General features: G+C 42.9%; 1 protein-coding gene across 1 annotated transcript; it reads right to left on the bottom strand.

The window, feature by feature from the left end:
* Nucleotides 1-9,435: 9,435 nt before the first annotated feature.
* On the bottom strand, nt 9,436-10,371 carry LOC115078440 (olfactory receptor 5V1-like). The gene has a single exon (XM_029581354.1). The coding sequence runs from the start codon at nt 10,369-10,371 to the stop codon at nt 9,436-9,438; it is 936 nt and encodes a 311-aa protein (XP_029437214.1).
* Nucleotides 10,372-13,386: the final 3,015 nt, after the last annotated feature.

Below are 13,386 nucleotides of genomic sequence, written 5' to 3'. Positions count from 1 at the left end.
GAATAAGATGGGGAACTCCATCTGCTCACGTTCCCTACAGTATAGTATGTGGGCTAGAACTAATGATCCATGGCATTTGCATCTCTGTTATATTGCACTCTCTTTCTCGCTTGCCTGAAGCAGAGATGTGTACCTTTTGCTGTGAATAACAAGACCCAGTCATTGATCAGTTGGTATAGCTCACTGCAGCCAAAGCAGAGCTCATTTGATTCTCTGCCGTGCAGGCTTTGTTTCCGCACGTTCAACCTCAGGGATCCTTTCCCAAAGGGACCTGCCGAGAGGATAATAAATACTTCTGAGACCTGAGGGTTATCTCATCAGAGATGGTGCTGCCCCTGCTCCCTCAGGTATCCTGAAGGTAAGGGCTGTAGAAATGCTGTTTATTACCAGCACAGGAGCCTTTGCAGGTCAATAGTAAGATCGTTTTCAGAGAGAATAAAATTCCTGATAAACTGAATAAGAGCATTTCTGCCTTTCCTTCTCCCTGTACCTGATTTATGATATCCACATAGGATTTAATGACCATAAAGACTCCTCCACCTAAGATAAGACAGGAGAAGGGGAGGCTGGCACTCAAAGCCAGAGGGCAGGTACTGTTTAGGATTTTGCTGCTTCTAGGCACTTTTTGTGTTTCACTCCCCCATCTCCTGAAAGGATCTGTTACAGGTAAGCGGAGGTCTGTTCTCTGCTAAATGAGTTTCAGAAGAGCTGGAAGGCAACACATCTTAGCCAGCCTGCTTCCCTATAATTTCTATTACTGTGGTGTCTTCCATTTCACTGTAAGCTCTTTGGGAGAAGATCCGAGACTCCAGCCTTCATCCGCGCATCTCTGGCTAACGTTTGAATGACCTTTGTGCCCTGTGCTACATGACCTTTCTTTGTGCAGCCTTGATGACACTTCAGATACAGTGAAGCTGCTAGGAATAGACCTTGTCTATAATAATCATGGTAAGGATAAAACTGGAAGATACCTTATGCCAAGACCAAGCTGCAGCACTGGATTTGTCAGTAGGCGCCCAATGTGTTTGTGCCTAGGGTGGCAAACATTTTATTATTTTATTTATTTATTTATTTATACATTTTTATATTCCGAGGTTTAGCTAGAGGCTTTCACCCCCGGTTACAGGTAAAACAATGAATTACAATTGAGAGTATAACTTGCATAACAGGATAACTGGCAAGATATCATGACTGATAAAATCAACATAACTGGTAAAACAGTCAATATGGAACGGTTATAACAACGAATGCAAACATGTTGTATCTAACGGCTTCCATAGCAGCCAAATGGGTTTATCATCTGATGTCAAGGGAATAACAGTCAATTGTTGTATTTAACTATCGGTGATAGTATACAGTGATTTCAGTGAAAGGATTGGATAATCAATCATTTCACTAAAATCACTGTGCTGTTCTCTTCTTGCTTGGATATTCCATTGGTTCCTGTTCCTGGTCCCGCTTCAGTTCCAGCTCCGGAACTTCTGTTCCTGTTCCTGGTCCCGTTTCAGTTACAGCTCTGAATCTTCTGTCCCTGTTCCTAGTTCCGCTTCAGTTCCAGTTCTGGATCTTCAGCTTCTGTTCCGGACTCCTTCTGGCTTGCTTCCCTGGTTCCTGACTCCTGCCTGCTTCTGACTCTCCGTGTCTGCCTTGGTTTGTCTTCTCGTCTATTCGCTGCTTTCGCCTAAGTCCCAGCAGCCCGGGTCCTCACAGGCTCCTCCCAGGGGGATCTCGGGCTTCCAGGGTGAAGACGTCATCTCTTCTTCCAGCCTCACTGCCACCTAAGTCCCAGCTGCCCAGGTCCTCACAGACTCCTTCCGGGGGGATCTCGGACTTCCAGGGTGAAGACTTCGGCTCCACATCCAGTTTGCCTCCGCCTTCCGGCCTACCTCTTCACAGCGGAGTACTCTTCTTCTTCCATCCCACTCCGCCAGCCTGGTCCAAGGGTCCTCCATTACATCCGCAACACAAAGAGCTTATAGTGAAATGGGAGACGGCACTGACAGGGGAATTACATAGGAAGGGGAGTGCAGTGCAGGATCACTGGGCTGTCTGTGTTATTGGAAGGCAGAAGGGTCAACGTGGGAAAGGTTCTCGGGAGATAAGTGGGGCTTAAGGCAGGATCTGGAGGTGGAGACAGATTAAGAGAGGGAGAGACAAGTTGAGGAGCAGAATGTGATAAAGCACGGAGGAAGTAAAGCAAATAAGTATCAGAGAGGACAGCCCTGAGTGACACCTGAGCTGTGTGCAGGGGCCAACTGGGGACATAGTAAAAGATGAGAGCTAAGATGTAAGATAGGACATTGCAGTGAGTGTGAGGAGATTGTAATCTTGATATGGGACCACACTAGGTGTAAAACAAACATACAAAGGTTTCCTGAGCCCTGAGAAACCTGACCATGTGCAACATCCATTAAAGCCTGTCTCCTTTCACTGGAAATGCCTCTAATGAATTTCTGTAATTGAGGGAAAATGGTTTTTAATCTCAATAAGCGCCATTCAATTCATCTATTTGTCAATTATCCAAGGTAATGGCTGAGGCAATAAGGTTCATAGAGCTTTGCACACACTTTATCCCGCAGATGTGCACAAACCTTTCTGCCAATGCTGAATATGCATGAGGCATATTTGCATGCTCTTCCTCCATTGTATGCATATTCGTTGTGGGTTCGCCTGAAAACCCAATGGGCCAGATTTTAAAAGCCCTGCGCGTGTAAAGCCAGCTGGATCTACGCGTGCAGGGGGTTACTCGCGCCAAGCCTATTTTGCATAGGCCCGGCGATGTGCGCAAGCCCCGAGATGCGTGTATGTCCAGGGGCTTTGAAAAAGGGGCGGGGCATAGGCAGGGTGGAGGTCTGGGGGCAGTCCAGGGGCAGGACCCAGGCCTCCGGCACAGCGGCCATGGTGGCCGGCGCGCGCAAGTTATGCCTGCCAGAGGTAGGCGTAAATAAGAACATAAAGGTGGGGGGTGGATTTAGGTAGGGCTGGGAGGCGGTTTATTTAGGGGAAGGGAGAGGAAAGTGGGGGGGGGGGGGGAGCGGAAGGAAAGTTCCCTTCCAGGCCGCTTCGATTTCGGAGTGGCCTCGGAGGGAACGGGGAAAGCCATCGGGGCTCCCCTAGGGCTCGGCGCACGCAAGTTGCACAAGTGTGCACCCCCTTGCACGTGCCGACCCCGGATTTTATAACATGCACGCGGCTGCGCACGCATGTTATAAAATCGGGCGTAGATTTCTGCGCGCCAGGTTGAACGCACAAATCCACGCCCTTGCGTATCTCTTAAAATCCGGCCCAGTCTGCTTGTGGCACTCCAGGATCAGAATTGCCTAGCCCTGCTCTAGTACGTGGCACTTTTTTTATTACTGATGTTCAGAAGAGCCTGGAGTCTAAGATGTTATGTCAGAGGATGACAATATTCATTCGTTTATTGATTTAATCGTTTTTATATACCCAGGTTTAGCTAGATGCCTTCACTCCGGTTTACATTATGAACAACGCAATACATTTGCAGAAACTAAAGAAACGCAAAACTGTAAACTGGCATAGCCGGGGGTTAAATATGAAGGCATGCTATATAACGAGGTATAACAGGTAAAACAGTATGAGTAAGTCTAATATTACAACAAGATAAAGGTTGTACAATGATAAGAATACTTTGTGGTACTGATCAGGACTGAGGATGTGAATGTTCATCACAGGTAATGCTGTGAAAACATTACAACTATGGCAACCTTCATCTATGAATAGAATGCAGGACCGCAGTAAAGGAGCTTCTTCCTGTCCCTCACAGTTTCATGAGGATTTGGGGAGGGAGGTTGGAAGATTATTCTGTAGAGGGATTGTTCACAGACCAGGCATTGTCTGCAAATAACCAAGACCCTTTTAAGACAGAGGGACACTCACCAATAGGGAGTTCCCCTTATTTAAATCATGGATCTTTTGGGTTCTTATCACCAAGGCCACTCCAGTCCTATTTTGGGTTTTCATTGGATGACCAGAAGGAGGGGCTTGACCTCTAGCTGCAACTGGCTCTGGTTTAAAAGAACATAGATTGAATCCTAACCCTTCAAAGACAGAAATTTTGTGGATCAGCAAGGCTACTCACCCCTTACAGAATTGTCCTATATTAGTGAATTAATCTGAAAGATTTGATTATTGTAAAACCTGACACTAAACTTGATCCCTGTGAATGAAGAAATCACAAATGAAGTTTGGACATGTTTTTTTCTTTTTACACGTTCTTTGTCAAATATGTTGTTTAGTTGGCAAGAAAGATCTTGAGTCTTTGGTCCATTGATTAAAACTTCCTCACTTGGATTATTATAATTCTTTTATCAAACATGTACAATTAGGCAGCTTCAACATGAATTTGGCAAATAAATTACTTTTCTGGCAAAAAAAAAAAAAAAAAGATTGAGCCACAGCATTATTAACTTAAGCATCTCTGATTACTTTTGTTTATTAAAATGGCAAGAGGCAGGTAGCACCGCATAGCCTAATCAGTTTATTGAGGCATAAATATTCGAGGGAAGAGTCAACTTCATCAGATATGCTATGGTTTAAGATTTTGTTCTTTAGTGTTTAAAGCCTTGTGGAAAGGTTATTCCCCAGTTTTGAGCTACCTGCCACTCTTATCAACCTACTCACTATTTTTATTCATCCCAACACATTTTCTAGTTATCCTCCCTCCAATGCATTCATGCCAATGAAATATTTTAGATATCCCCTCTCCTTTACTGATTAGATTTGGACACACTCAACAGTCTCCATCAATGTGGAATGGTCCTTCCATGTTATGGTTCCACCTGTTGTGCAGCCTCCCCTTTACCAGGGATCCCCAATGATCCCCACTTCCTGTTGTGCAAGTTAGCTCCTCACTGATCACCTGAAACCTCAACCCCAGTCTTACTTAGCCCATCATATTCAGTCTCTCAGTGCCTCTGCATTGAGTCACCCTGGCTCCTTGACATGGCCTTCCTTGTCTTGCTATTCTACCTTGCCTTGTAGCCTAACTTGGCATCCTGCCCTGCTCTGTGCCATTCCATGCCTACCTGCCATGCTCTGGGCCCTTCCAGGCCTTCTGGCCTTACTCTACAGCCTTAAAAGCCTACTTGCCTTGCTATGGTTTTTATAGGACTTCTGGCCTCACACTGTGACCTTCCTGACCTACCTGCCATGCTTAGTGCCCTCTTGGGCTCGCCTGTCCTACTTTGTGGCTTTCAGGCTTTCTAGTTTCACCTAGCCAGCCATGCGCCCTGTTAAGATGTTCTTGTTTCCTGTTGCTTGTCTAGTCCTGCCCTTCTCCAGTCCTGTCTTTGTGCAATCCTTGTCTAATCCTTTAAAGTTCAGGGCAATTATCCGGGAGCCATCAGCCTAATGGGAAGGAATGACCTGCGGGTGTGAGGAATTCCACTGACCTGCCACACAGGGTCCTGAGGACTCTGCCAGTGCAGTGGCAGAGCTCTACGGCCCTCGATGTAACATTCTCACAGTGGCATTGTCGGGAAGGAAACACTGAGTCTGTGCAGGGTTAGGATATGTTCTCTGGCTAAGTGACAACTTTTCAACAGTTTGTGCACTTATCCGATTAACGTTTACCTGGTTATTCCATTATCTGACTAAAATATAGCCAAATAATGTAGGAGCATTGCAGGAGCATATCTGGGAGGAGTTAGGTTCACCAGCCAAATTATCCAGCTAACTAATATTCAGAGTTAGGCAGATAATATCTCTGGCTAGCTCTGATCATTCCATAGATCTGCCCTAAATTTAGCTGGATACACTTAGCTGTCTAACTGTAAGATAGCCAGCTATATCCATTGTAGGGATGTGAATCGTTTTTTGACGATTTAAAATATCGTCCGATATATTTTAAATCGTCAAAAATCTTTAGGGCCACGATACAATACCAATTCCCCCGATTTATCGTCAAAAAATCGTAAATCGGGGGAAGGGGGAGGGCAGGAAAACCGGCACACTAAAACCCCCTAAAACCCACCCCCGACCCTTTAAATTAAATCCCCCACCATCCCGAACCCCCCCCCCCCAAATGCCTTAAATTACCTGGGGGTCCAGCGGCGGTCCAGAACGGCAGCGGTCCGGAACGGCCTCCTGCAATTGAATTGTGTTGTCTTCAGCCGGCGCCATTTTTAAGCAAGAAACCATGGGTATAGTTTCCCTTTAACCATTTGCAGTTGCAAAGTATACTTACTAAGAATGACCATGTAATTATCTCCATGGGGGCAAAGGAGGGAGAGGGTGGTGCAAAATTGCATGCAAACATTTGAAAATGCCAGTTCAATGAGCTGTGTTCCTCCCTTGATGTAAACCCGCCTCCAGCAACTCTTCTATATAATCCAGTTAAAAGTGAGAGCAGCACTGTAGAAGCCGGCGTGTGTTTGTAAGCAGAGAAAGGAGGGTGAGTTTAAGCTAAGCCTAAGTGTTTCTCCACCCTGATGAATAGCTTTGATAATTCACCCCACAATGTCCAGGGCAAGTCCAATACAAACGTTTTGAGTCTCAGATGGTGCAAGTCTGCATCGTCGATGCTTCTGACACACAGTTGGGTAAATACTCTCCAGTGGTGTCCAGTCCAATATATTAACTCTGTTAATTGATCACAGCCACACCAACCTCACAGAAAGCTTCGATTCTTAACCTTCATCCCAGACAATGTGAGGCAGGGGGCAAACTGAAACCTATATAAAAAATGAAATGCATCACCACCTAAAAACAAAGACTAAAAATTAACATAGCGCCTGATGCAAAGTAAGATGCTAGGCAGATGAACATGCGATTAGTGACTATGAGACTGCTTGTCTATTACTACTCTCCATGCACTGCTTAGGTGAGAGAACACGTTACAGAGATGCTAAAGACAATATCTTACCAGGATAGAAGGTCGATGGAACAGTAAAAAATACTGAAATACACTAAGCTACAAGTGCAGACATAAACAATATCATATTCCCATACATAGCTAGATTGGTCACTGTAGTGTCAGCCTGGCCTGGAAGCCATGCAGCAGCGCTCCATCCAGAACCCTGAATCATGGACTTCCTTGAAGTCAACACCAGGTGGCAAACAGTGATCTGACTCCCTCCCCCAGGGAGCTGGAAATGCTGCCTCTAGAGTAACCCCAGCCCAAACCCATCCAGGCAGCAGAACAGCAGACTTGGAGAACAAAATAGAAAATATCCACATGGCACAGGAATGCTACTGAGTCAGAGGACCAAGCCACAAATTGAAGTTTCAATGAGTAAATTATAGAAAGGAAATGAAACACAGAAATGACGGCAGAAGAAGACCAAACGGCCCATCCAGTCTGCCCAGCAAGCTTTGCACTTTTTTTTTCTCATACTTATCTGTTTCTCTTGGCTCTTAGTAACCTTTTGGGTTTTTTTCCCTTCCACCCCCACCATTAATGTAGAGAGCAGTGTTGGAACTGCATCTAAGTGAAATATCTAGCTTAATTAGTTAGGGGTAGTAACCACCGCAAATAAGCAAGCTACACCCATGCTTATTTGTTTACCCAGACTATGTAATTCAGTCCTTGTTGGTTGTTGTCTGTATATAGATCCACTTTTCTTCATTCCCCCTGCTGTTGAAGCAGAGAGCTATGCTGGATATTCGTGAGGTATCGGTCCTCCTCACCTTCCATTGAAGCAGAGAGCTATGCTGGATATGCATGAAGTATCAGTCTTTCTCCCCTGCCGTTGAAGCAGAGAGCTATGCTGGATATGTGTGAAGTATCGGTCTTTCTCCCCTGCCATTGAAGCAGAGAGCTATGCTGGATATGTGTGAAGTATCGTTCTCGCCTGCCGTTGAAGCAGAGAGCTATGCTGGATATGCATTGAAAGTGAAGTATCAGGCTTATTTGGTTTGGGGTAGTAACCACCGTAACAAGCAAGCTACTCCCCACTTTTTTCTGAATGCAAATCCTTGTTCCACATTTCCTCTTGCCGTTGAAGCTTAGAGCAATATTGTAGTCACATTTACCGTGTGTATGTTTATTGAATAAGAGTATTATCTCCAGGTAGTAGCCGTCATTTCCGCGAGCCACCCATTCTTCATTCACGTCCTCTAGACTTTATGGATCCACAGTGTTTATCCCACGCCCCTTTGAAGTCCTTCACAGTTCTGGTCTACACCACTTCCTCCGGAAGGGCATACCAGGCATCCTCCACCCTCTCCGTGAAGAAATACTTCCTGACATTGGTTCTGAATCTTCCTCCCTGGAGCTTCAAATCATGACCCCTGGTTCTGTTGATTTTTTTCCAACGGAAAAGGTTTGTTGTTGTCTTTGGATCATTAAAACCTTTCAAGTATCAGAAAGTCTGTATTATATCACCTCTGCTCCTCCTTTCCTCCAGGGTGTACATATTTAGATTCTTCAATCTCTCCTCGTAAGTCATTTGATGAAGACCCTCCACCTTTTTGGTCGCCCTTCTCTGGACCGCCTCCATCTTATCTCTGTCTCTTTGGAGATACAGTCTCCAGAACTGAACACAGTACTCCAGGTGAGGCCTCACCAAGGACCTGTACAAGGGGATAATCACTTCCCTTTTCTTACTCGATATTCCTCTCTCTATGCAGCCCAACATTCTTCTGGCTTTAGCTATCGCCTTGTCACATTGTTTCACCGACTTCAGATCATTAGACACTATCACCTCAAGGTCCCTTTCCTGCTCCGTGCACATCAGCCTTTCTTCCCCCATCGAATACAGTTCATTCGGATTTCCACTCCCCATATGCATGACTCTGCACTTCTTGGCATTGAATCTCAGCTGCCATATCTTCGACCACTCTTCCAGCTTCCTTAAATCCTATCTCATTCTCTCCACTCCTTCCGGCGTGTCCACTCTGTTGCAGATCTTAGTGTCATACGCAAAAAGACAAACCTTACCTTCTATCCCTTCCGCAATGTTGCTCACAAAGATTGAACAAGACCGGTCCCAACACTGATCCTTGCAGTACACTGCTAAAACTGCTCTCTCTTCAGAGAGAGTTCCATTTACCATCACACATTGTCTTCTGTCCATCAACCAGTTTGAAATCCAGGCCACCACCTCGGCACTCACTCCTAAGCTTCTCATTTTATTCACCAGTCTCCTATACACCATAATTTTTAATGGGCAAATCAATGAGCCTCACTAATGAAGACATTGAAGGAGATTAGAACAAGTGTGAATCCTACTGAATCCTGATGGTCACTTTCCCTTCACCATAGACCCCACTGACCTCTCTGTGGCATCCATGGTGAAGGGAAAGTGACTCAAATCTCAGCTTCCCCATATCATTGAAATATACAATATGATGTGGCTCACTGGTGGATGAAGATTCTCATTTCCATGTAACCATAAAAAACCAAGGATTTAATGCTTTATCTCATTATCATCCATGATATTCTACATTCATAAACACATCATGTTTCTCTGATCCTTAGCAATCCAGTTTCCTTTTAAAAACATTTCTTAGGGCTCTTTTTACCTCTCTGTTTTTCAGACTGTAAATGATGGGGTTAAACATGGGAATTAAAATGTTATACAGCAGAGCAAAGAGCTTGTTTTGGTCCAATGACTGCATGTAAGCTGGTCTCATATACAAACACAATATAGTCCCATAGAAGAGAATAACGACCGTGAGGTGAGAGGAGCAGGTGGAGAAGGTTTTGCATCTCCCCTCTGTGGATTGGATCCTCAGGATGGTGGAGATGATGTAGACGTAAGATGTCAGGGTTGTCATAAAGCAGGGAAGTGCTATGAAAGTACCCGCAATGTAGCACATACTTTCAAAGGTTTGTGTTCTGCTGCAAGACATTGTCAGCAGTGCTGAAGGGTCACAGAAGAAATGGTTAATCTCATTTGATCTACAATAAGAGAAATGTGAAATAAGGACAGTGTGTATCACTGGATCTAGAAACCCAAAGATCCAGGTCCCTGCAGCCATCAGTACACAGAGTCTCTGATTTATAATAACGGCATAGCGCAGGGGGTGACATATCGCCACATAGCGGTCATAAGCCATGGCTGCAAGAAGGAAAAATTCTACAGATGCCAGGACCAGAAAAAAATGCAGCTGTGTAAAACACCCAATTGCAGAAATCCTCTGATGCTTCCTTAAGAAGATATCCAGCAGTTTTGGGACAGTGACTGAGGTTGAAGAGATATCAAGGAAGGACAAGTTACAGAGGAAAAAGTACATGGGGGTGTGCAGACGAGGGTCCAGGCACGTCAGGGCTATAATAGTGAAGTTCCCCATCAGGATGATCAGGTAAATCAGTAAAAACAGAAGGAAAAGGGGGATTTGTAGCTCTAGATATTCCGGAAACCCCAGAATGATGAATTCTGTCACTGTGGTGAGATTTTCCTCTTCCATTGGATTCTGGAATTAAGAATTAAGAAACATTACTGGAACTCCAGCTCATTCTGAGCACACAAGTTTTTTACTCCCTGAAACCTACAGAATAATATACAAGATAACTTCTTGTATCCAAATCAATTTGGGTTTAGAAAACACTGAAGAACTGAGACCATACTTATCTGTTTTTGATATTTTCTGGCATGGGTTAGATAGTGGGCATAGTTATCTCTTAGAGCTGTTGGATATTTCCACAGCCTTTGATACAATAGACCAATCCATTCTTACAAACAGACCACATGAAATTGGCATTGCTGGTCAAGTTCTGAATTGGATAAACTCATTTGTACATAATAGATCACTACAAATTTGGAATGAAACTCAGAACTCAGCCTGGAGCTCCATTAAAAGTGGTTTTCCTCAAGGATCTGCCTTATCCACAACTCTGTTTAATATTTATTTAATTCCACTTTGCAATCTACTAGCAGACCTAAATAATCACAGAATATATGTGGATGATGTCCAATTTTTTTATCCCAATGGAAAATTCCCTTAAGCATACCTTTAAATTTTGAAAAGGAATTAAATATTTTAAAGTGCTGGCTATTCCATTAGAAGCTTACATTAAATATATATATAATAGATATAGTCTACATTACACAAAAAAACACTTCTAGAACAACTATCCTGTTTCATACTAGGCTCTCATGAAATTCCTATCACTTGTAATCTTGGTGTCCTGTAACCTCACATACAATCAGTCATCAAAGCATGGGTTCTGGGTTCAGACAAGCATACTGCATTCTGCCCAGGGGCTCTGACCTGGGAGCTACTCTCACTGGGGTCTACACTGGGAGTTACCTGTGGGGCTTGTCACCTGTATGCACACAGGACTTCATTGAGGGCTTACCCATTGTAAACACACACAATTACTGGGGGTTACCCGAGAGGTCTGTCACCTGGATACCCACAGGATTGCCTCAGGGTCTTACCCAATGTAAACACACACAATTACGTGGACAAGGGCAAAGTGATATAGGGATATAGGGAAAAGTAATCCTTGCTGTAGTTACATAATGTTAGGTTCTAACTTAGGAATTACTACCCAAGAAAGAGATCTAGGCATCATAGTGGATAACAAATTGAAATCATCAGCCCAGTATGCTGTGGTGATCAAAAAAGCAAACAGAATGTTGTAAATTATTAGGAAGGGAATGGTGAATAAAATGAAAAATGTCATAATGCCTCTGTATCGCTCTATGGTGAGGCCAGACCTTGAATTCTGTGTGCCATTCTGGTCACCACATCTCAAAAAGGATATAGCTGCACTGGAGAAAGTGCAGAGAAGAGCAACCAAAATGATAAGGGAATGGAACAGCTCCCCTATGAGGAAAGGCTAAAGAAGTTAGGGCTGTTCAGTTTGGAGAAGAGACGGCTGAGGGGGGATATGATAGAGATCTACAAAATCATGAAAGGACTTGGACAAGTTAATGAAAATTGGTTATTTACTCTCTCAGATAACAGAAGAACCAGGGGGCACTCCATGAAGTTAACAAGTAGCTCATTTAAAATAAATTGAAGGAAATTATTTTCACTGACCCTATAGTTAAACTTTGGAATTCCTTGCCGGAGGATGTGGTTACAGCAGTTAGTGTAACTGGGTTTAAAAAAGATTTGGATAAGTTCCTAGAGAAAAAATCCATAAACTGATATTAATTAATAAGGAGTAGTAACTTGTGATTTATCTAACATTTGGGTACTTGCCAGGTACTTGTGACTAGGATTGGCCACTGTTGGAAACAGGATGCTGGGCTTGACGGACCAATGGTCTGACCCAGTATGGCATGTTCTTATGTTCTAATGATTAATATCTAATATGAGATGAACAAAAACCATGGAGGGTGGCAGCAAAATAAATAAATTGAAGATGTAACCATAATGGCAAAGAAAGAGCCCAGACTAAAGTTCTGTGAATCCAATTTCAAATAAGATTGTCGGGCAGACTGGATGGGCCATCTGGTCTTTTTCTGCCATCAATTTCTATGTCTATGTATAAGTAATGAAGAAACTCTATGATAAATGTCAATAACTTCTTGTACATAATAATCCCTATGTACACTATTAATATGGAGTCCAATATTGTTTTGTCATAGTTCAAAGAAGCAGATGCATAATATTCAATCCCGCTTTTCTATAAGATAACACATAATATTCAGACATAAGGGACCTAGGTGCTCATGGAAGACCATGACACATAATGTAAAGCCCAAAAAGTAAAAGGAGGAACAGGGAAAGGAGAAAACAAATTCACAAGTACTTGCAAAAAAAAAAAAAAGAAATCAAATAAAACACTACTTTCTTATCTGCAGGTTCATGGATTGTAACTGAATATAGACAAAAGTTAATGGGGAAAAAAAACCCAGTTATCACCTTTTAACATATTATAGTGTAGAACACATTATTTAAAACATTTTGCCCATAGAACTTAAGCATAGTGTCTGTTTCACTTAAATGACTTCAGAAGTTATTGTTTATTCATTGTACTTTTTTCATACTCAGTACCAAGGTAAAACACAGTTGTGTTTGTGTGAAACTCTGCTGTTTCCATCTGTACACAATATAACATACACAAGGTATAATGACACACACATATATAATGACAGAGAACCAGTAACAGTAAACTGTTATCAAACATTACAGCTCAAAAAGTAGACCTTTAAATTGGAAACAATTATTTGGATCCAAAATTAAACAAAAATTCAGACGTTTTACAACAGATCTATTCAAAAAAGCAAAAAGTAATAACTGGAAAAAATAAACCTTCAATTTCTGCACTTTTTCTGACAGAGCATGCTTTATCCTTGTCAATCTGTAAAAAAACAAACAACAAACTCACATACAACGAAAGGTTAATTCAATCTTTTAAATCAAGCCACATCACAAGGTAAGAACAGCTATAAACAATTGAGTTAACTAGAAACATCTTCATTTCTAAAACAATTAAAGTCTAAAACATCTACTTTGATTAATTTA

The sequence above is a fragment of the Rhinatrema bivittatum genome, chromosome 16 (genome assembly GCF_901001135.1).
Source record: "Rhinatrema bivittatum chromosome 16, aRhiBiv1.1, whole genome shotgun sequence".
NCBI lineage: Eukaryota > Metazoa > Chordata > Amphibia > Gymnophiona > Rhinatrematidae > Rhinatrema > Rhinatrema bivittatum.
This window is presented reverse-complemented; position numbering and strand designations above follow the sequence as displayed.